A 24393-nucleotide genomic window follows, 5' to 3' on the forward strand; every position below is an offset into this window, starting at 1 on the left:
AGCACCAAGGTGTGTTTTGAGTATAAACAAAATAAATAATGTTATTACTAAGATGGTAATAGAAAACTGCTTTGTGAAAATGCGCAGAAAAACATCCCCCCTTTTTTTTCAAAACTTTATTGACAATTGAGTTATCATACATAAAATAACGAACAGTAACTAAATAATCAACATTACCTCGAATAACAATCACCATTGCCGAACATAACATATAAACATAAAAAAAATAGAAAAAACGAATGAACATAACACACACAAAAAAAATTAAATTAAATTAAATTAAATAGAACATAGATCCATCTAAATAGTTTAATACTGGTTAGGGGTACTAATTAAGTTTGTATGTCTGAACAAAACTAAGTAATTTCAAGCCATTCTTCTTTTTCATATAACGAAGTGATTGGAAATAAAAACAGAGCTCTTCAAGAAATGTAATAAAAAGTGGTTTGGTCTTCAAATATTTATTTTTATGAATATAAAACTTTTCTTGCAATATCAGGGAATTAAGAACAATATTTTCTGGTCAATTAGATGATGCCACCCCGAATAAAATATGTTTTGCGTCTAAATGAACAGGCTTTGCAATTTTGGAAGTCTACCACAGCAGAACTCTTCCCATAATGTTTTTATTACTCCACAGTTAAAGAATAAATGACCCACAGTCTCAATGTCATTTAAACAAAAACTGCAGTCATTCTCTTCAAACCCAAAACGAAGCCTCAAAAATTCCTTGGATGGGTAAACGTCACGAAAACATCCCCCTTTTTCCCCTATTGATTTCTTTATTTTTTTAAATCATTTCATAAAACGTGCTTGCACCGCCCCCGTGTGTTTAAAATAAACAGCTGCCAAATCAAAAATTGAAAAGAAAACGCAAATGGTATGAATATTATTAACGTATGTCGGGATCAACTAATTTTTCATGAGTCATAATTTAATAGTTTGCCTGATTCTTTTTTTAAAGAAAGGGAAACGTGTGCGTTCCTTTTTTTAATCCTGGGTAGGAACCAATACCTGTTACTTGTTTCCTTGGGAAGACACGGACAGGTCACCGAAGGAGCCAAATCAAAATGGCGAGTCAAGAGGAGTCTATCAGAGAGTTCGTGGCTGTTACAGATGTGGACGAGGAGAGAGCCCGCTTCTTCCTGGAGTCCGCGGGCTGGAACCTACAGGTACATCTTGTCCGTGTTTTGTAACACAGCGGCGGCGGGCTGACCAACCGTCTGTCCGGAGAAAACGGCGCTCATGTGCCGTACCGGCTAGCGTTAGCCTGTGGTACCGGTAATTAATGCAAGTCACTCTTTGACAATGAACGGCGATTTCTGACGGCACCAGTGGAGCCGCCGCGGTCGGAGTTCAGATCCTCTGGCTGAATTTGGAAAAACCTTTTTTTTCTCCTTATCATAAATGGCTTGTCGGTGAAGTTCGGCCGGTTCTGCGTCAAACCCGGCGAACCGTTATGTCGAGTTTAGCTTCAGTGCTCGTGCAGAGATTAGGTGGCGTATTATTTCGGTTGCCTCTTGTGCGTTAGTTTTGAAAAATGATTTAGGGAAAAACACATTTATTTAGAATTTTTAGGTAACATAGAGCTTAAAACTGTAACTGGTTGATAGAGCTGGTTGGATTCTTCTGCTCAGCTGTCAAAGAACCAGTAAATAATAAACTCGTGTCGTCTGCTGTATTGATGGATCTTTATCGTTCTCCAGCTTGCTCTTGCCAGCTTCTTTGAAGATGGCGCCGACGACGACATAGTAACTCTTCCCCAACCAGAGGGAGGATCCTCGGTTTCCAGGTCCGCAGGGCCCAGGTAGGCTCTCCAACCGGGGGGATAGTGAATAATTTATCAATACCAAAGAGGTAAATTTAGATTATGGATGCCGCCTCAAGACGGAATGATTTCAAATCCACTGTCAGGTGTCAGTCAAAGTAGCCATCCCTGGCAGAATTTGCATCCCCGTGTACAAGAGGGGACTCTCTCAGATCTCCAGTATTCTGCTCTGTAAACCATCATGTAGCTACTAAACATATAGTTATTAATTTTCCGTTAGAAATTAATTGTTACTCTTTTCGTCACTGACTGTTGTTGAACGCTGAAAACTTGAAAAAAACTGGAAACACCATAGCAAACATTACAACAGCCTTAGCATAAAACACATGGTGAACATCCACCTCCTCTTTCTGCTTTTCAAGAAGGAAAATGAGCACCACGACCGAGGGGAAACAAATTCTGGCTACCGTGGTACAACGCTTGTTGTGGCAAAGATGATGGAAAATGGCTTTATATTTAGTGTTAGGATGGATTGTGGCTGACTTTAATATTAAAAATAAGTTATTGTGTTATATGTATGCAAAGCTATTTTATTTTTTGTGGCATATTAAACTGCTTCAGAAGGAAGCGGTGGCTTGGAAAAGCAGTGGCTTTAAACTAGGATTAGTTGTTGATAGAGCAAAAATAAACATGCTTTAAGATTTTGAAATTGGAAGAAAGGTTAAACTTAAGAGTCCAGATGCTGCTGCACAGAAAAACCAAATCCTTAGGTGGAACTAAAAGATTGTTTTTGCCACATTAGGGCATTCCCTTAAACAGTTTAAATGGGGATCAATTTCACTTTCACTTGATTCATTTTGATTCGACATTCATACATCAAACAATTCCAACAGTCACCTATTTGAAAGTGGTATCACCCTATGTAGTTTCTGACGAAGATGTATGGGGGGTTTGAAAAAGAAAACCCTGCTGATCCCCAGACAATCACATTAGGCATCAATTAGAAAACTGAAACCTTTTCATGTTTCACGCTACTATATATTTTTCATCTCCTAGAATACTGATCCTTCTTCATTTATGTTGTCTGATTCACTTCAACTCTTAGTCTGAAGAAAGTTCATCTCCATTCACACTGAAGTGAACTACACCATCATGTGTTCCTTCATACTAGCCAGACAAACAAGACTAATCTTAGACTGATTCCACTGTGGACCAAACAGTGTGAACGTGCCTCAAAGGGATTTTAGTGTTCTGCTCTTCATCTGTAACCATTGGCTGAATCAGAGAACGGGACTGAGTGAGTGAGTGTGACGTCACCCTTAGAAAATTGCTTATTTCTGGTCGCCATGAGCAGAAGTAAATTCAGCCGTCATATTTTCAGAATGCGGACACCGCCATGTTTGACCCAGAGATGGTCAGTAAGCAGTTGGTCTGAGTAGATATTTTTATGGCAACCACTCGTGCCAATCAGAAGTGAGCTTGTTGGAAGACCACACCCCTACTTCTTGAAAGCGGACTTGGGAGAGTCTGCCAATCTAAAGTTGGGCATGAAACCACAAACTTTCATGGAGAAATCTGATTGGTCAGTTCAAATAACTTTCACTACAGAAGAAAAGGGAAAGAAAAAGTTATGATAAGCAAGAAGATGCTAAGAGAAATGTAGTAGAGACAAATAGAAGGACTGAGTAATACTTGTTTATTTCTAAGTAGAAGCATATGGGAATTCTTTGGCTTCTTGGACCCAGCGGGTACTTCCTGTTTGGAATGCGAGGGTGGCAAGGTTACTCAGTCCAGTTCTGACATACAGTCAATGGCTGTACCTGTACCCAAAATTCCTGTTATCAAGGTTATGATGTGGGTGTGGTTTTTGTAAATACTGTTTGACTAGAGCTGCATTTACACAGACAAAACATGTACCGTAGATGAATGAGTAAAAATTCTGTTTTCTGTGAATGAAGTGATATACAATGCAACATCTTGTTTTTTGAAATCAGGAACTGAAAGTTTACGAGTTGATATGTTTACAGTGAATTCAGGACGAAAAGCCACCTAATAATTTTGAATATTTCAAAATAAGACTTTTTTTTCCCTTAGTTGTTGTTTTTATGATTTCATTGGATTGGAAATTGTTTATTTCAAACAATCAAATCAGAAATGACACAAAACTTTAAATTGATATGATGATAACTGAAACTTTGGTCCACAGCAGTCAGCCCAGAGTGACTTCCTTCAGAGACCTGATGCACGAGGCAGAGGATGAGAGTGACGAGGAGGAAGGCCAGCGGTGAGTTTCCTGAAAGGACAGGTGGTAGTTGCTGGTTCCGCTAGAGTTGTGTCCGTGTGTGACGTGGTTGTGCTGCTGTGGCTCAGCTGCTGACAGAGCTGCACACCTTCTGACTCCTGAATGCACCAAACTATTTTTGCTCTCTAGTCATTGCGAGGGAGCTGCTGGCTTTTGTGCTGCATCAACAGATTCTGCTGGCAGTTCACTGCAGCGTGGCGGAGCTGAACGCACAGAATGATCAGCTTTTTATGCAGTTTTTTTTCTTTTTGGTGCTTTTTAATTAGTTTACATGCATTTTATTTTTGCATTTCCTTGTCAAACTTGACTTGAAGGGAACTTACATTTTAAGATGTTTGATAATTCAGTGTTTCTGCTGATTCTGTTGCTTTAAAGACCCACTTCAATGAAACCGTGGAGTTTTTAACATGTTCTTGTGTCATTTTCCCATGATGGAGGACATATAGAAAGACATTAAGCTTAATATTGCATTTCTGTTTATTCCTTCTTATTCAAATGGTTGTGAATCAAGAATAGGTGAAAAGGCCGTTGGGTAAAACCTGTAGCAGTCGGCCCAAGCTTCACTGCCTCGCTCCATTAAAATAACACAATTTTTATTGAGTGAGATTGTAAAATTTCTAGTCTCTTCTTATCGTGTGAGAGCTGGAAAAACATGGAGCTATTGTTCTTTACTTATGCTCCATAAAAACAAAAACCACATTACACCTGCCTTTGCTCTTTTGTTCTGATGTAAATGCCTCTTATCTGATTTTCTAGGCTGATGCTGATGTGTACAAGAACAAAATAAGCCAGTGAACATGCAGGAAAACTGCTAAAACAGGTTATTGAAAAGAAAACGAGGTCAGATACCTGCTGGTATTCCATAGAAACATGATGTTGTCTACTTTAAAGTTCAGACAACAAATGATCAGATTTTCTGTGTGCATGTAAACAGGTTCTGGTGTCTTAATACAAGTCCTGTTAAAGCTGAGCTTCAACCATACATGGGTTTTGTTTCCTCGGTCTGTTTGGATCTTTAGGTTCCCTTCGCCCTTCCTCTCTGTAATTTCAGCTTTATGGTTTTTAAATGACGGAGGAACCTGCCTTGTATTTTATTCCAGGTTTTTTGCGGGCGGATCAGAGCGCAGCGGACAGCAGATCGTGGGACCTCCTAAGAAGAAGAGCTCCAATGAGGTGGTGGAGGATCTGTTCAAAGGAGCCAAAGAACATGGAGCCGTGCCTTTGGACCGCAGCGGGAAAGGACCAGAAACGAGCAGGGCAAAGGTGGAGAAGAATTTCCCCATTGAGGGATAAATAAAGTATCCGAAAAAGAAAAAAAAAAGTCTGCGAATTTTGTAAATGAGTTCATTTGGGGTCTTTTTTTTTTCTCTAATGGTGTTTGACTGCGTCTCCTCACAGGCCTTTATTGGTGGAGGTTATAGGCTGGGAGCAGCTCCTGAGGAGGAGTCCGCCTATGTGGCCGGAGAGCGTCGCGCCTCCAGCAGTCAACACGACGTGAGTGCAGAGCTGTTTCTAGGGAACACGGCTTTTCTGCAGAGGAGCAAACTCCTGTAGACATGCATGGTATATGTGTACGACTCAGGTCCACGTGGTTCTGAAGCTGTGGAAGAGCGGCTTTAGTCTGGACGACGGCGAGCTCAGGAACTACAGTGACCCTGGAAACGCAAGCTTCCTGGAAGCCATCAGAAGAGGGTGAGAACGGTGGAAATGTGGATGTTGCTCTGATGATGGTGATTGGTCCAGCTGTTAACCTGCCGCTCACGCTCTTCAGGGAGATCCCTCTGGAGCTCAGGCAGCGTGCTCGGGGGGGCCAGGTCAACCTGGATATGGAAGACCACCGAGACGAAGATTACTTCAAGCCCAAAGTGGCCTTTAAAGCCTTTGAGGGTGAAGGGCAAAAGCTGGGAAGGTGCAGTTTGACCTTTTATACTACAATTGTGTGTGTGTGTGTGTGTTTTTTCTTCTTCTAGTCAGGAAGTAGAAAACTGGTATCTTTTCGGTGACCCTGGTTTTTTTTTTTTTTTTTTTGCTCCTCCTTCCAGCGCCACTCCAGAACTGGTCACAGTTCCGACCTTGTCCCAGCAGGACCAGGCTGCCATCGAGGCTCAAGCCAGCGCCTCTGTAAACCTCGACCCCTCCCAGCCCACAACCAACATCCAGATCCGTCTGGCTGACGGCGGGAAGCTGGTCCAGAAGTTCAACCACACCCACAGGTGTGCCCTTCACCTAAAGTCCTGCTGATGGTCCAACTGCTTCGTATTCTAAGACTTTTTTTATAGTTTTTGGTTGAAGTAGGAAGAGTCAAAATGTCAATGTAAAAGAAGATTCATAATCTGTTTGTTTTGGTTCAGTTTTTCTTTGTTTGAACAAGAAATGTGGTTGTTGGTGACGTGAATGTTGGTAGAATGTTTTCATTTTAATGAACAAAAAGGAGTTCATCTTGTAAGTGCTTCTCTCTTTTCCTCAGGGTGTCAGACCTCCGGCAGTTTGTGGCGGCGGCCCGGCCCACCATGGCTGCCAGAGAGTTTGTCCTCATGACCACCTTTCCTAACAAGGAGCTGTCGGATGAGAGCCAAACGCTGCAGCAGGCCAACCTCCTCAATGCCGTCATCGTCCAGCGGCTAAAGTGAGGCGGTCAATCAAGCAACCCTGCTCTGCGGCCGCGTGGACCTGCTTAGGACCCAAACATGAACTTACACACAGACTGCTTCATTTCTGATTTTCGTTTTTCTTAAATGAAACGTAACGTTGAGCGTCCCCGCCTCATCCCTGTCTGCGCCCAGCGTTGAGGCGTTCAGTGCAACCACAGCGGCAGAATCCCAGAGGAGCCTGCAAATGCTGCTAAACTGTGGTTTTAGGAGGAAATCTGTGCTTAGGGTTTCTCCTTCACAGTCCAGCTCTCTGAGAGTCTCTCTAGCTGTTGAGATCTTCACTGAACCTGGACCAAGTTCTTCTCCTGTTAATCCCAATCTGACCCTGTAGTGATGCTCAAAGTTTGGTCCTAGGTTTTTTAAATTCTCCTCATACACGACAGTTCAAAACAGATGAAAATCTTTTCCTCACTCTAACTGATACCAGTAGCCTTATTTTCCTTTTCCTCCTCCAGAATCACCCCCCTTCCCTTTGTGGAAAAGCAGAAGGAATTATTTTTTTAAACTGCCTTTTTCTCCTAGTTTTCTCTTTTACAGATTTGTCCCAGTTAGATTGCAGCGTTTTCATACAGCCTGATGTAAGGGGGAAAGCCAGTCTTATCAGATGGACGGCAGAACGGACGTGACCGCTGGTTATTATCGTAGAATTTGAAAACACTGACATCTTCTATGCATCTCGGGGCAACACAGAAATATGTTGGGACCTCTGATTAAATAAATCCATTTTATGGTTGATGTATAACAAACTATGGTCTTGTGTGTTTTTTGTTTTTTCCTTTGTGTGAAGACTAAACCATTTGGTGCAGGGGACTGCAACTTTCAACGGTTAAAGAGCCTTTCGGGTCGATTTCTCACTGACGACAACCCCCCGTAGGAAGCACGGTCTTAATTCAACCTTTAGAAAAAATAAGCCTTTGCATTTATGTTATGGTTGCTATTAGGATAAATATAAATGAAAAGTTTTTGGCAACAAAAAAAATTGAGAAAATTCATTTTATTTTTTTCAAATTAAGACTAACTTTTGACAGGTTACCACTACTTTCTTTCGAAATAAGACACCCAGCGCCACATAGATCATCTCAGTGCAGGAAATGCCAGTAAAAATTAGGTTTATTTTATTTTTTATAGTGCGCCTCAGTCATTAATTCATAAATCTAACAAACAAAAATTAATTCAGAGCTCCCCTTAAAGTATTTTTTAAACGATAAGGCACACTTAAAATCCTTGAATTTGTTCCAAAATCAAAACTCTGCCTTATAATGCCATGCCTCTTAATTCTGGTTGCCTTTACTGACCTCCAATTGATTCCCTGGGGTACACTGTTTTGATTTTGACCTTAAGTGCCTTAAAATATTCTTTTGCTTTTTAAGTGGCACTTTAAACCCTTGGGGAAATCTTATCAATAATCAATAAAAAAATACAATAATAAAAGATGATCTTGAACACATCCTCTTTGAACGTGTAAGTTAACCAAAAGACCCAACTCTTTATCAAACAAAAACCACACCAATAAATTCAGTGTGTTAAAAAGATGTTCTATCTTATAAGTGTTTAAAAACAGGTGTTTAAAAAAATCACCTGAGTTTATATTTTGAAAAATTAATCTCTAAGAATATGCTACTTTTTGTAGACTTTACATTCTTTTTTGTTTTTAAATTGGATTTTTTCATGTCTAATACTAACATATATGTTCTTTTACGCACACTGGGAGTATCATAATTTCATTGTGAAGACAATAGTAAAGGAAATTCTGATTCTGAAATTATCTCACCAACAGGGGGCGATGTGACTCCCCAGCTTGCCACTCGTTTTATTTTGAAGATATCAGCCGGAAGTGCCGTACCTTTCCGGATATTGACTTGTCGAGTGGAGAGATCCAGCTGAGAACATCCATCGGGGGAGGTGGCAGACAGGCGAACTGCGGGAGGAGAGCACCGGGCGTAGGGACACCAGAAGGAGAACCGCAGAAATGGGAGTGGAGATCGAGACGATCACTCCGGGTGACGGTAAAACCCGCGCGTGCGCTCAAATCGAACGGCGGCGCGCCTGTTTATTTGAATATCCTTCTTTATATGGTTTCTTCACAGGAAGGACTTTCCCCAAAAAAGGGCAGACGTGTGTGGTGCATTATGTTGGTGAGTTTTTTAAACTTATCCTGGATATGGGGTTTCTCCTGCGGGGGTCCCCCGAAGACCGTTCAGAGCAAAAACGGTTTAGGGAAGGGGGAAGACCCGAAACATGGCCCAAAATGGTCACAATATAACCGCAAATAGGGTTGTCGGAGCCATTTAATGCACGGAAGACATTTTTACCCCTTATGTTCTCGGCTGTGATTTTGAAACACATCTTTTTCGCCCCCCTAGAGCACATTTAGGGACGCGCGCGCTCCTTTTAGCAGCCGCGCGGCTCCGGTCAGCCCCGACTTCTCCTTTTAAAGCCTCGTGAACATCAGTGGACGACAGAAGACGGCGGAAGAAAAAAAAAAGAGCTCCTGCTCCGTAGACAGACAGACAGCAGACCGCCGGGGGTTTAAATCCCGTCTGATTTTCTGTCTTTGTTAGTTTCTTTGGGTTCGTGGGGGTGGGCGTGAGCTGGGAGGGGAGGGGGCACGGCGGCATTTAGTTGAGCGGATTATAACCGTCTGGTCTGCGGGAATAATGGCACCCTCGCCTTGTTATTCCTGTAATATTTCCCCCAGGGACAGTTGATATTTAGGAGGGTTCCCACCTCACAGCACGAGGTCCGTCTCGGCCATAAAAAAACATCCCTCCACGTTTGACATCTCTGCTCTGACACCGGGAGCGCGAGCTCCGGCGAACGGGCAAGAAGAACGAATGGATTTCCTGCGGAAATGCCTGAGAATTTGATCTTCCTCTGCTGCTGATGGACTTCCTGACTAAATGACCCGACTGCTAAAAACCCTGATGAAAAAATGTTTTTTAAAGTGCCTTGAATCCAACATTTTATAATAATAATTAAATAATAATAATGTCTTAATTGACATTTAACATAAAATTATACATTAATAAGAGCATAAGTCAAAATACAAATGTCTCAAAGGACTTTTATTACTAATATATATATATAGGGGTGCAACGTTTAATTGACTTAATTGATAAATAGATTTGAAATTGTTAATGGAATCTATCTATATACCATTCTAAGATGAAATAAACTGATTGGAAAATACCACTTGGATTGAGAACTTTTAAGTTTGTTTTACTATAAAAACGACCAAATGTTATCACAGCAGACGACACACAAGTGATGGCAGAAAAAAAATGATAATATACTAATAATGTTCCCTGTGGAAAAAACAACAGTGGGCTGAACTTGAGAAAAATAAATTGTGAATGGATTTGACATTGATAATTTTATACTTGTTTGTTTGGACACATATCGAATTTACACTTGATTATCTTTCAAGAAATCCGAGGAATGTGGAAAACTTCACCTGCACTGATCAGTATTTCTCTCTGAGTCACTCTGGTTAAAGTTTTGGTTAAAGACGTCCTGGATCCAATTTAGGTCAATGAATCAGATCGCTCTTAAAGAACCAATAACGAGTTTTATTGTCAACCACAAATTATGATACGAATCGAATCGTTACACCCCTTAAGAATAAATCAAAAAGAGAAGACGAAGGGACTAGGATTAAGCTGAAGAAATGAGAGAAAGCGAAACAAAACCAGATCTAACTATCATGTCACTTAAATACAGAGAAAAACAAAAGTTTGCCTGGATTTTTAAGCTGTTTACTAAAACCTACAATAGGTGACAACAACTAGCTTACCTGTTCTATATGACATATGTAGAATATGCAGAGTAGCCCGTCCTACCTGTCCATCAACCCCCGCCCTCAAAAGGAGCACTCTGACGCTCACTCACACAGACTGAGGAGGATTTGGGGGGTCTCTTCAGGATCTTTATAGAGTAACAGCCTGAGCTTTGATTCCTCAGCTTTCAAAGCGTTGACCTGTAGCCTTTAGTGACCTCATCAAGGAAAACACCAGAAACTGAGAAAAAACTCACAGCTGGAACACAACTCTGATAAAATGATCTTTACTGCTGAACATTACCAAAAGAAGAAACACCTGTGTTATATTTTTATTCAGATGGACTATTTTACTTTACTTCTGCTAATTGTTATTAACAGTAGCCCAGGCAACTAATGATTTTATATCTGTATTAAAAAAAAAGTTTCTTAAAAGTTATTTTATGCTATTTTAGTTTCTACGTGTTCTAACTGCTAAATTAGTTACAGAAAACATGACAAGCTAAATATCTTAATAGAAAGATTGGTTTCTAAACTAACAAATGCTTGATAAACCTAAAGTTACTAACTTGGCTAGCAAAGTGGCGTTGAAAATTGTCATTGTTTCTCAACATTTGCTTAGTTGGCCTCCAAATATTGCATGAACTAAAATGCATTTATCTTATGGTTGCTTAGGGTTTATAACATAACTGCTACAAATGCTAAATGATGATGAAATTATTACTTATTCGATGCTCAGCCCGTCTTTATTCATTTTTTAAAGGCGTCTTCAGTAAAAGACCCTCTCTGATCATCTTTTGATTTATTTTAAATGCGTTTCCAGGGGTCTTTTAATTATCAATATGCCAACATTTAAAACATTGTCATTCTTTAGGACAAAGTTTCTGCAGAGCGTCAAGGTTTCATTAGAAATTCGCCTCTGAGTTGTGGGCGCGACCTCCGGCGTGGAGTAACTCCGCCCTCTCTTCCCCATCACCTATTTGTTTACATGTTCTCCCACTAGCTTACAGCCCCTCACACCCCCAACCTCACACTACTGGTTCAACAAAAATGGCGAGCAATATTGCGGCTATCCAGCCGTACAGTTTGGAGCCAGACGCCAGCTCAGACGAGGAAAACAAAGACACACGTTTATCTATTTGTCTGAAAGTGGATGCATCAGAATGGAGTGGAGCAGGCAGCTTATGATCCGCCCAGCATGTCGTCTGTGGCACAAACACCCACTTCAAATGGCATTTTTTCAGCTGCTCCTGCTTCACAACAATTTAAATAAAGGAATGCTTAGAAATGCAATTTTGAGCTTCAGTCTCTTAATATTTGTCCTCCCTCATCAGAAAAACGCCACAAGAACATGTTAAAAACAAAAAAAAAAGGATTTTCATCAGAGTTGGTCTATAAACTATAGGATTCAGCTCAGTTCCTCACTGTCCATCTATTTTGTGTTCCTCCCCATGGATAAGGATGAACTCGTATTAGTTCATTATCTATGTGTGGCCCTGATGGTCCCTGTGGTACATTCCTGTCTAATGAGCCGGTTGGCTGCAAAGCAGAATCCAAGTCCCTAATAGGAGGTCAAGCTGAGGTCATGCTCTTCATTTAGTAAAGGGCAGAGATGATCCCTAACAAATAAGACGTTAACACAACCTAAAAAGAACAAAATTCCAGCCTATCATTGCAGTAAAAAGAAAATCTTGGCAAGATCAAATTATTTTTAAAGGTCAAATTAGTTAAATGAGTCATTATGGCCTATAGTTAACAGTGTTCCCACTCAAATGGTATTTTTAGTGTTTTTAACCTGTTCTTGTGACATTTTTCTGGTGATGGAGGTCATGTTTGAAGAAAGTTTTGCTGAAAATTGTATTTCTTTGTTCAAATTGTTGTGAATGACGAAAATAATTCTGTTGTTAAAAGCGTGTTTGTGACGTAAACACTGGGCGGTCCACAAGCTCCGTGCTCTGCTTCATTCTGATGCCTCCACAGACGTCTTTTTCTTCCTCATCTGAGCTGGCATCTGGCTCACCGGTGTGTGAGGGCCGGTAAGCTAGCGGGACAGCATGTAAACGGAAAGCTCTCAGCAGCCCTCACAACTCAGAGGGCAGTTTCTAGTGAACTACTGCTGCTCTGCAGAAAACCACACAGGTTTAATAATTTTGGCTAAAAACAGCATAAACATAATTAAAAGGCCACCGGGAGCGCCTTTAAGATGGATCAAAAGATGATCTGAGTCGGTTTTTAACTCAATAAACTGCTAAATTAAGTCTAAATGGCTCACTAACAAATATTGAACCCCTGTGTCTAAATAAAAGAGCAATACTACAAAAGCCAAATCAATGCTAACTGTGAAATATTCCAAGGCAATTTATTAAGTCAAAGTAGTTTTTTCCCTTTGCTGTTTTTTATTTTAAATAAAAAAATTGAAAAAGTTATAAAACGTATTATTTTTGCATTATGTCTACTCTTTATTGCTGTTTTACCACAAGGCATTCCTCGCTAATCTCAAAGAATTCCTCCATTATTCTGCAGACTTGAAGCTCCAGCTTCTGTTGGCTACAGGTGAGACGCCCTCTATGTCAACAATGCAAACAACAATGCTGCCGTGACTCAGAGCAAAAATCCTGAAGTACATAACAAAAACTGTTATTCCAACTCAAATCTCTCCCAGGCTTTCATGCTTAAACTAGAAAGTAGGTCGGAGTTCAAACGGCTGAACCTGAACATACTGGAACCCAAATGCTTTTACCTGCTCTGCAGGTGCTGCACACGTAAAACAATAGGACACAGCTCTGTGTTAAAAATGTTCGTCACTGTTGAGAGACCAGGCATCCGTTCAGGGGCAGAGGGCCATGTGGAGGAAAAGCCACGGCTGAATGAGTGTGAACATATCAGTTCCCTGAAGTGAATGACTCAACAGTGCGGGGGTCTCCAGAGGGCCACATTAAGAGAGCTGTCGCGACACAGACTGACTCAATCTCTCTGGCAGGGAGTCAGTGTTGTTGCTGGCACCGCCTTTGATTTAAAAAAGCCCAAGAACGGTCCCTCCTGTGAAAAGTGCTCCTCAAAAAAGGAGAGGAAGTGGTGTAAAGCTCTTCAGCTCCCCCTGCAGGAACCCTTGTTGCTCTGCAGCCTGTGAGTTTTGTCGGGAGCAGTAGGAGCCATTTATTTATGTCAAGTTAAAAACCTCTTTAATATGTAGCTTTGTTCATCAGGATGTGTTTTCATAATTTTAAATGTTTATTTTTTTCTTTGATAAAATCAACATTTTGCACATCACTGAAGGTGACAATCATCTGCAAAATGTTGAAGAGTCACGCAGCTGCAGAAAAGTGTGTTGTGCAGGAAGTTGGGTGCAGTCGGTGGATTCAGTCTTCTTATTGTGCTCGGGGAAAAAAACTTTTCTCTAAAAAGTAATAATAAAAAAAGCAGAAATGTGGGCCTGGATGGTAAAAACAATGACAAGTCTGTTTATTTCAAGATTATATCACAATGTTTTTATCCTTTTTTTTAAAAAAGAATATCACGCCATCGGCAGGATTTCCTGTGCAGACTCCTTTCCTGTCGGTCCCAAACAACGGCCCTGAAGCACAGCTTTAAGCAGGAAACAATGAAAAGGAAAAAAAAGGGGTTTCTGAGGATCAAACGTCTTCATAAAACATCAGCAAACCTTCTATGTAAAGCTGTTAGCTCTGTAGGAGTGGTGCAGGCCTCCACAGGCGCTTTGCTGTGTGGGCAGACTGTGCTAAAATCACTTTATGAGAGGCCACCGAGGCGCTGTGGACTCGAAAAGCTTCACCCAGAGGAGCTTTCTACATAAAATGCAGAGGGAAGAGCCTGACATTCCTCACAAACAGGCAGCTGGAGAAACCCCAGTTTGTGGTAAACCTGCTCACTATGACATGCGATCATAATAAGCAGCAAGAATATCACTGTCAAACTTCTCCTGTACCCATGTTTCCCTAAAACTACATTACATAATGTAATGATCCAAGCTCGGCTGCACGGATCCGAATGGTTCTGGGCGGTTCCAGTCATAATTCAAAACTAAATCTGACCGAAATTCACTGTAATTATTAAATGTTTGTTCCTGCTGGAAAGCGTAAACATCTGTCTGAGTTCAAAAACAATTCTGCTTAGAGGAGTGTGAGGGAATAAGACATGATGGGTTTCGGGAACGTCGAATAGCACTTGCTGTTTTCAGTTGGGTTCAGAAGAATAATTGATTGAATAAGACTTTATTGATCTCGAGGGGAAATTGAATAGCAGTCTGTTTACTCATCACGCAAAGAGTGGCACGCCCCATAAAAAAGCATTGTTAAAAAACACACATTATAAATTAAAAATGAATAATAAAATCCTTAAAAACAACAACAATCCTTTAAAAAGTATTTAAACATTAGTAAGACACTGCATAAACATAGCATAAAAGGGAAAAGTTGTTTTGCCTAATGAGTGTTCATGTTGTCTGTGTGACACTGACCTTTACTTCATCTAAATGTGTCAAAAGAAAAGTGAAACAAATGCATATCAAAATGCTTTTCTAGCCACTGCCTCCATCAGTTTACTTAAATGCTGCAAAAAGGGTATTTTTCCATTATTCTTTGTGGCTATTTGTCCGTGCATCTATCCATCTTCCTAACTCGCCATCTCCATTTCGGGGTCCCTTGCCTGTCCCGGCTACCGTTGGTCGTTGTCACAAATTCCTCAGCGGACTGAGACGGCATCCGATTCTATCTACAATTCTTGGATTTCTAATTTGAAGCAGAATTCAGAGAGGCCAGACTTTCTTAGAAAACTTTTCAAGTGCCTTTAAGCAACAGTTCCACTGACTTGCAGAACAACCATTCCTCTTATGTGTGTTTTTTTTTTTTAATGAAAGCCTTCCAGCAGTTTTTTCTACTCTGGGATTTGTAAACCGCATTTCACAATGTTCGTCTATTCCTAATGAGAAAATAAGATGACAAATCTGTGATTACTATTGAAGTGTCTCCCTCAGACGTGACGTTTTGCACCTGACAATGACTCATTCTCCTTCAGGCTGCCTTACAGATGGACGGAAGTTTGACTCCTCTCGGGACCGGGACAAACCTTTCCGCTTCAAGATTGGCAAACAGGAAGTGATCCGAGGCTGGGAGGAAGGTGTCGTGCAGGTGGGCTGCGGGATGTTGTTGAACACAACAGTTCGGCGGCAGAAACAGAAGTTCAGCTTTGAAATGTTTTGTTAAAGAGGTGGACGCATGTTTGCAAGGTGATCAGCTGGGTCAGGTGATATCAGGCTCCGATTGACTGAACACACCTGTTCCAGGTGAGTCTGCAGCAATAATCTGCAGATGGGCAGGTTTGTTGCTCTTGAAGTCCAGGGTTTCAAACCACATCTGTAGAGGAGAGAAAATGAAGGAGCAGGACTGCTGGTTTCTGATAGATAACACTATTGAGCCCTCACTCCTCAACCACACTCATTCCCAAACGTCCACCACCCATGCAGTGGGTTATTTTACGGGGCAGACATGAACCATTTGGACAGGTGGATGTCTTAAGAACGAACTCCGGAGCTCCACGTTTGGAGCTATCACGCCGTCGCACAAGTCCAAATGGCCCTCTTCTCATGAAATATCAGCCTTTTACTTGTTCTGCTGATACAAATGATATTTTCAGGAAAGGTCCTACATAAGTAAGGGTTAATGGCCGACGAAGTGTGCGTTATTACTTTCTTACGCACGCCGTTAAAAAGTCGGGCGGTTGCTTCTGCGAAGTGCGTTAAAAAGTAATAACGCACACTTCAAAGGCCATTAACCCGCTAATACTATGGTCACTTACAAAAGCAATACATATTAACCAGGTTTTAGTTGTTAATTCTTGTTTTTTTTTTTCAATTTGGATCGCTTTTCTCACAAAAAGCGGACTATATGTTACGTAACATATAGGCCGCGTCGCGCAGCACCACCGCTGCAGTCAAGATTCAGCGATATATATATATGCTGATCGTCCCGATGGGTTGAATAAAGCATCAGTTCAGAGAGAAAGTTCACCTCTTACCGCTTGCTTTTGTCCAAATGATGAAGCAAAAGGTTGTTTTAAAGAAGCCGGCGCAGCGATACAAAACATTTAAGCTAGGTGACCGGAACTTCTTTTTTCACCGTGCGGTTATCAGGTTTTAATGCACACCCAGCAGCCAATCAGAATCGAGTATTCAACCAGACCATGGTATAACAGTAGTCTTTACTACAACCAACCGATGTACTACTACTACTACTACTCCTCAGTTCTAGAAACCCCCGGGATTCACCAATGCAGAAACTGCGTTGGTGAACCATGGTGGTTTCTAGAACTGAGGAGTTTTGATGAAATTGGTTTGATGAAATTTGGCTCCCCCAACGTTTTAGGTTTTGGTTTGTGTGCATCACTTTTTTTTAGGGGGGGGTTGGAGTCAGTTCCAGAGCAAAGTGGAGGGTTGTAGGTATCTTGAAGTTTCATTTGTCAGTAAAACACAGCAGAGTATTTGCAGATGGAAAATGGACTCAGTCCAACAGTAAAAAGCCAAACTTGTCAATTTAGCTGTCAGAAATTCCAGCTTTTCACTAAAGCTGTGAGCTTTCACATGATTGTCGTTAAAAAAAATCCGTTTTGTTGAGGAAAACAAGATAAAAGGAATTTTTATGAGACGTTTGGTCTTAAATCTGCCATATTTTTAGACGGATAATTTGCACCAAATAGCCATTCTTTCAGGCTCATCCTCTTTGAACCATAAAACCATTATAGTATATTTACTGATGTGTTTATAGGGGAGCCGTCTGCTCTTAGCAGCTCTATAGTTTCAGATGCAGACATAATTGAGTTGTTGCTGATGTGGTTGGCGGCGTGCTGGACGGGTATCATTTATTGGTTCCATTACCAACCAACCAATCGGGTGAACGCAGGTCCTGCAGATTCATGCAGACGTTTTAAAGCTTTAAGCAGACTCTGGTCGCACCTCGTGTGCTTAGCCCTTTTCTGTCTTTTTTCCAGATGAGCGTTGGTCAGAGAGCCAAGCTGACCTGCTCATCAGACTTTGCGTATGGAAACAAAGGCCACCCAGGCATCATCCCTCCTAACGCCACGCTCGTCTTTGACGTTGAGCTTCTCGGTTTGGAATGAAGCCGTCCTGCAGGCCGGCTGCTGCGTAAGTCGTCTGCTTTGTACTTTACAGTTTCCTTGCATTTTTAGATTGATAAAAACCAAAAACCAAAGTTCCAATAAATAAGAGCAGGGGTTGGCTGAATGTTACTGACAGATTTCTGAGTCCATTCAAATGGATGAAGTTACAGTTCAGTTACATTTCTGATCAGATATTGTTCAATAGGGATTTAGTTCATTCTAATATTGATTTAATGTAAATATAGTTTTCACAGTACTAATGATTTGACGTGAACAAGGGTGGAGCTTGCATTAATACGATGTTTACATTGAAACTAAGAAAAATGCTAATTTCTTTTATAAAACTACAAGAAATGGCATCAATAGCAAACCAATCTTCACAAATCGATATTGTGTTTTGTTCACGAAAAAACGGTTTCAATAGATTTTTTAGTTCTTAACTTCTCCAGAATCTACACTGCACCTTGCAGGATTGACTTTTATTGATTTAATATTGATCTAATTTCAATAGACGGCAGATGCTCTTCTGATCTTCCTTTGAAAGGCTTTTCTACTTTTTATTGATTTCTCACTATTTCTAAAATTAGGTTTCTTTGTTTTAAAAACTTAAAGCGTTAAAAAATATTTTATGAAAGGCAAAAATGTCAGTCATATTGGGCAAAAATACATCTTGTTTTTCCCTGTTTCAGATCCGAGTAGAGCTGTTTCCAAACTTTGGTCCTCGGGGAACACGTTCCTGTTTTCTCAGTTGTATTTTCCTGTATCCTCTGTGGAGCTTGATGATGATCAGAGTCCGGTTTGCTCACGCAGTGAAACATGGAAAACATGCAGGACAGTTTTACCCGATCACCAGGGTTAGGAAACACTTGCATAGGATTAAAGTCTGTCCCAATCTGAAACCAATGGGTTGAGACGTCACACTCATTATTGAATTGTGTATGACTGAAACACGCAATGTCAAACTCCACCTCTGTTTAATGTCAACATCATAGGATGGGAAAAAGCCATAGATTCCTGCTTTAGCAGAAATTTAAACATCCAAACATTTTTTTTTAATAAAACAGAAAAGCACTTTTACAAGCACTGTCTTGATCAGATATAGTCATACTGAAGTCATCTGTAGGTTATTGTGAAGAGTCTTGGCAAATAAAACTAAAGACATTTCTCTGAAAATAGCCTGGCACAAAGTTTAAGACCAAAACTTTTTAAAGAACCTGCAATCACAGCTTTGAGAGTCCTTCAGGAAGTCTGGAGAGGTAAAAGCTTTTCTATCACATTATAAAAGAGTCTGACTGCTTAAAACCAACACAAGAATTAGAAATTCATTCCCATTTTGCATCTTCATATGTCTAATATTGGGGGGGGATTTGCATTATGTTATGGTATGTCGGAACCATTGACTGCATAGAAGAACTGGACTAGGTGTGATGTCACCCATAGAAAATGGCTTTCTTCTGGCTCCGACAAATTAAAGTAAATCTGGTCACCATTTTTTCATAGCATGGACTATGACCATGTGGGCTCTGCATTTCTGAGTGTTTCTATATTCAAATCATTATGAATGAAGAAAATGACAGTTTAAAAAAGCTTGTAGCTGTGATGTAGAAGCTACAATGGTAGGTCACACGCTCCCTGCTCCGCTCTGTTCTGATACATCCACTTGCAGACAAATAGATGCATGTATGTCTTTGTTTTCCTCATCCACGCTGGCATCTGTCTCAAAACTGTATGGCTGGATAGCTCCAGCAGTGCTCGCCATTTTTGCTGCAGCAGTAATGTTGGGTTGGGGTTGTGAGGAGCTGTAAGCTAGTGGAAGAACACAAAACAAAGAACTCGGTTACGGGTTTTCTCCGTGGCTACGGTCTAGCCAACAACTCAGAGATGACTTTCAAATGAGCTACTGCTGCTCTACAGAAAATATGGCTTAGGAAACGACCCTGGTTTTGTCTTTTGACTAAAAACAGAATGATAATTTGAAGAACGCCATTAGATCAAAAGATTATCGGAGTGGGACTTTAAAAAAAGGTAGCAGAGCCAGAATGGCTAAATTAGTTTTATACATACACAAGCCGCGGCAGAGTACAAGCCGCGCATGTGTTAGGCGATATTGTCGTCCTGACAGATCACGGCCAGAATCCCAGTGTGAGTGCAATTCATTAGCACATTGTGGGTGGTTCCAGCTTTGCCTCTGGCTCATGTATTTGAGTGTATCGACATCTGTCAAACAGCATGGACCTCTATTCTGTTCACAAGTTCCTCAGTTATGGTGTTTTTATTTCATTTTTTTTTTACTTATTGACAATCTAGGTATCATACATAAAATTACAAACAGTAACCATATAATCAACATTACATCCCTCAGTTATGATGAGGAAATTTACATCCGCGATTCCACATTTCCCATGAGTCTTAGGGGCTAAAGGCGGGGCCAACGCCCGGCTCGCCATTCTGTTGTACGTGTTTAAGAATGAGCAAGTATCAGCAGTGCATGGAGGGGTGAACGGGTACAGCTCTCCTTCCGCTTGTGTCGCAGCAGCGTTATGGGAGTAACAGGGCTGGTTAAAAAACACACCGGTAAAATACAGCAGCGGCGACTGAAAAGCGTGCGCCTCAGCGTGATACGCGCGCCTCAGTGCGGCGCGTGCGTCAGAATTCAGAAGCCTCTGCGCTCCGCTCCCGCCCCGCGCGCTCCTTGTCTCCCCTTCCTATCTACTCCGACACTTCTGGCCAGGGCTGCTTCAAGGAGGAGCGCTTCGTCCCCATTGCGCCGGTGAACGGAGCAAATCGTTTCTGTGCAAAGCAATCGGACTTAATACTGTACGTTTTGTGTATGAGGGGCGGATGCGTTGTTACGTGTGGGAGCCTTCAGACTGCCATCGGCCCCGCAGCTAAATCAGCAGGAGAAGATGTCTCCAGCTCACACGGAGGCTGTGAGTTTTTCAAAGCAAAATTCCGCTTTTACGGTTTCCTTAGAAACCGTAAATGGAGTGTAAATTCACTCCATGCGCTGTTCTCTCCGTCACGCAGCAAACCGGCTTTTCCAAACCCGTTGGTGACGGTGGACTTTTTTACGCTGCTTTTAACGATTGCTTTTAACTTGATGCTTCATCATATTGTAGCGGCGATCACGTGCGCGTTGGGTCTAATGGCCCCAAAGGATTCTGGGATGCGGCTGGGCATGCGTGTTTCATTTTGTTGAACCATGACTGAAGTGTCTAAGACCTGAAGTCAAGTCCATGCTGTTTGGCTGCTTAGAGGTGTGTAGAATATAAATGTCTTGTGCTTGGTGTTAGGTAAAGAATTCAAACTATTCACTGAGTTCGAAAGTACGTACATGGCGGCCGCTAATTAAATCCATAAATTAGCCGCGTCACTGAATAAGCCGCAGGGCTGTAAGCGCAGAAAAAAAGTAGCGGCTTGTAGTCCGGAAATTACGGTACTCTGATAAATAGACTGAGTTATAGCTGTTTATTTCTCAATAGAAGTCTATGGGACTATGTTGGTTTTTTTTGGAACCAACAGGAACTTCCTGTTTGGAACGCCAGGGAGAGGGTATCACTCAGTCCAGTTCTCAGATACAGTCAAAGGTCTGAACCAAGGTAATTCCATGACTCTGTCTTTGTTTTCTTCACAGGTGATGTCACACTACAGCAATCTGGAGAAAAAGCTTGGAGTCTTTGCTTAAGAGGCTTGACTTTACTGTTCCACCATTCATTTAATCAAATTAAGACTGTTTTGTGTTTTTGTTTCCATGTTTCTTCATGATAATCTTTCTTGCTGAAGCATAACCTCAAACCTTTTACGCAAACGCATAACCTTTTTTTTTGTTGTTGTGGTTTTTTGGTGGTGGGGGTGGAAGGGGGGGGTTGTTGCCGTTTGTGCAAAATGACGCTCAGATGAGCAAAAATACCAATGAACCACTTGCAGCGACATTCACCTCTTCAGAGAACTGTACTGGTGTTAGAATAGCAGGAACCTCGTCGTATCAGAAACAAACACGTATGAAAATGAAAAGCACACATTTGTGTCCCTCCCCAGTTTAAACGTTTCTGCTCTGAACTGTTTTTCCTCGTGATAACGCTCGCTGAAGAGTGACCAGGACATTGTTGTTAATAATTTGTGCCTAAACATGTTACCCCCTTGCCCTGTCTGCATGGTTTAATGGCGCCTGATGGGAAATCTACATGTAATCGCCTTGCATCCACTTTTCCTTTGCGGCTGCCTTTTCACCTTTTTTTTTAAAACCCCATTTAAAGCCATACGCAGCTGGGACTGCATTGACACACTAATTGAAGTCTGATTTCGTTTTTTAAAAAGCTCTGAAATGCTTGAAACTGACAAAAGAGGGCTATGGAATGAGATCATACCTTCCCTGGTCCTTTTCTTTCTGTGTAACATTTGGAATCATTAGTTTTTAAAGGCCAGGTATCTATCTACCAAGAATAAAGTAAGCAAATTTTTTTTTCCTCTTTTAAATAGCTTTAGTTGGGTAGTTAAATGTTTTTGTAGAAATAAAAGGCTAAAATCCAGGCATCCACATGGTTTTTATATCTGAAATAGTTTTAAATGGAGTTTAAATGCAGGAATTTGCTGGCCTGGCTGTATCATAGTGACTGTCCGTGTCGCATATCGGCCGAGCTGTGACCGGTATGGCAGCAGAGCGCCTCTGTGCTGTGTAGTTCTGTGCTGATATGTTACCGTATTCAGGCTAAACCAATGATGAAGTATTTAAAAAATAAAAGAGGTGCTCTACACCTGTTTATGCAATCTCTGGTATTTTTCATTATGTAGTAAAAAAAAAAAAATTGCTCCCTTTATTTATTGTGTGTTTGCTGTATTTGGATATTTTTTTATTTTATTTTTTACATTGGAGGGTCTGACTTGTGAGCCGCTGTTCTATTCTCCAGACATCCCAGGCGTGCTGCACCATATTAGAAGAACACTGATTCAAGTACGCAGCAGCAGGATTGCACAGACGAGTGCAGTGCGGCAAAGCAGTAGCAGATTCTCCGAGTTCTCCCACTTAAAAAGATGGGAGAGGTTTGGAGCTTAAAATTGGTGTTTAGCTCCAATAAACAAGCAAGGTTTCTGTTCTTCACAGACCTGTTACGACTACTTTAACCCTGTGAAGCCCACTGCATCTAAGAATTTAGTTTAAATTCAAATTATTTGGAATTAAGACGTTTTTAAACCTTCTGATGAAATCTAGAAAAGCAAAATTGCAACATGTTTTTTTTAGATGGTATCAATATGTTTTTGCCTACAACGATGTTAGTTTAAGATGCAAAAATACATGTTTGGGGAAAAAAGCAACTTTACCCACTGTTTGAATTTAAATTCACACATTTCTAACATGGTGTAACTGTATTGAGAAGAATTTGTCAACAAATGTTGCATTCTTTCAATACAAGAAGTAGTAATTTTTCAATGAATAACAATGAGTCATGTTTTTTTTTTCTTTTTCAATTAGCAACATTATCCCTGTCAAGTGTTTTTGAGATTTCATGGAAGCAGCCAATTGGAAATGAACAGAAAAAGGTGAAATGATGATCCACAACAAAAAACATGGACCAGGTTCTATACAATGGGTTTTAAATAAAGTTTGATAATGCGGTAGGGTTCTCAGAAATGCAGGTATCTAACATAATATGAATGGTTATATAAGGTAAGAAGCTCCTCCATCCTTCAGTGGTCTGTATTGATGGCACGAGTTTAAATTGGTTACCTGTGTAAAAGACACGTCTCCGCGACCAATACCTAAGAGCTGTCTCAGGACACCAGAGGCAATATTGTTGTAAGTTTACCTATGATGAACATTACAGACCTCTCATCGTTTTAAGGGGGACAACTTGCAGGATTGATAAGTAACAAATACTTTTTTGCCCCACTGTATATGTGAAAAAGCAGAGCACAGGTCTTTGAAGACATTAATACGACCACAACCTTTGGAACATCAAAATGATGTTAATGTTGCTCACAAAAACAGAGTAAACATATTTTTTTTAAACAGTTATGTTTACTGATTATACATAAATGCAATAAAGACATTTTATTCCTACGTTTCAGACATAAATAATCTCTACAGTCACCCAAAGGGTGCAGAGGGGAGAGTTAAGGAGCTTAAAGTGTAGCTGACTGGAGCATACCAACTTTAACTGTGTAGTTTCATTAATAAGAAAGAACAATTATCAACTGGTTGACAAATGGATTTATCCGCCTAAAAAAAAAAAAAAGAATATTTATCCATGAGACCGTGTGCAAATCTGAGCTCCTATCAACTCATAAAAGGTGTTTTTTTTTTTTTTTTTACTAAGCCTGCATGAGGTGACAGTCGGAAGGAATGACTCATAAATAACCTCCAGCAAAATCAGACTATGTCATACAACTGTAATAAACAAACATCAACATCTGAGATAAAACCAGGAGAAATTTGATGTAAAAAATATTACTAATGTTGGTTTATAACAGTATAAAAATGTAAGAAAATGGAAAGAGAATAAAAAATGCTTCTAATGCCCTAGGTTATGGAGGATTTTGGAACATCTACAAACTTTTTCCAGAGACATTCTTGAAAAGCCTAACACTGAACAGTTACACACACGTCAAAGATCATTTGGGAATTTAATTTATCAGCTAAATTAACACAATTCTCTTCTAACATTAATTTATATAAGTATCACTTATTATGACCTTATATCACACAGAAGTTCAGTCACAAGACCTTCATAAAACCAGCCTGAGTCAGGGGTCATGTGACTGAAACTGGGCG

The 24393-nt window shown here is 40.7% G+C and overlaps 2 protein-coding genes across 4 annotated transcripts; both read left to right on the top strand.

Annotated features, from left to right (window-relative positions):
* Window positions 1-1012: 1012 nt before the first annotated feature.
* nsfl1c (NSFL1 (p97) cofactor (p47)) lies at window positions 1013-7467 on the top strand. Of its 2 annotated transcripts, none has more exons than XM_023956406.2 (9): window positions 1013-1172; window positions 1707-1807; window positions 3975-4052; window positions 5171-5333; window positions 5469-5564; window positions 5653-5762; window positions 5842-5979; window positions 6113-6283; window positions 6538-7467. In XM_023956406.2, the coding sequence occupies exons 1-9, from the start codon at window positions 1071-1073 to the stop codon at window positions 6698-6700; spliced, it is 1122 nt and encodes a 373-aa protein (XP_023812174.1). In that variant the 5' UTR covers window positions 1013-1070; the 3' UTR covers window positions 6701-7467. The 2 variants fall into 2 exon arrangements, with proteins under 2 accessions (XP_023812174.1, XP_023812175.1); XM_023956407.2 differs by having other exon boundaries at window positions 3978-4052.
* A 1054-nt stretch (window positions 7468-8521) lies between these two features.
* Window positions 8522-22391, top strand: fkbp1ab (FKBP prolyl isomerase 1Ab). 2 transcript variants are annotated; one of them, XM_004070311.4, is made up of 5 exons: window positions 8522-8727; window positions 8809-8856; window positions 15528-15640; window positions 17496-17649; window positions 21259-22391. In XM_004070311.4, the coding sequence occupies exons 1-4, from the start codon at window positions 8691-8693 to the stop codon at window positions 17622-17624; spliced, it is 327 nt and encodes a 108-aa protein (XP_004070359.1). In that variant the 5' UTR covers window positions 8522-8690; the 3' UTR covers window positions 17625-17649; window positions 21259-22391. The 2 variants fall into 2 exon arrangements, with proteins under 2 accessions (XP_004070359.1, XP_078806062.1); XM_078949936.1 differs by lacking the exon at window positions 21259-22391 and adding an exon at window positions 18314-18527 and having other exon boundaries at window positions 8525-8727.
* The last annotated feature ends 2002 nt before the right edge of the window (window positions 22392-24393 follow it).

This window comes from Oryzias latipes, chromosome 7 (assembly GCF_053564925.1).
Source record: "Oryzias latipes strain Hd-rR chromosome 7, Olatipes_Hd-rR_3.1".
Lineage (NCBI taxonomy): Eukaryota > Metazoa > Chordata > Actinopteri > Beloniformes > Adrianichthyidae > Oryzias > Oryzias latipes.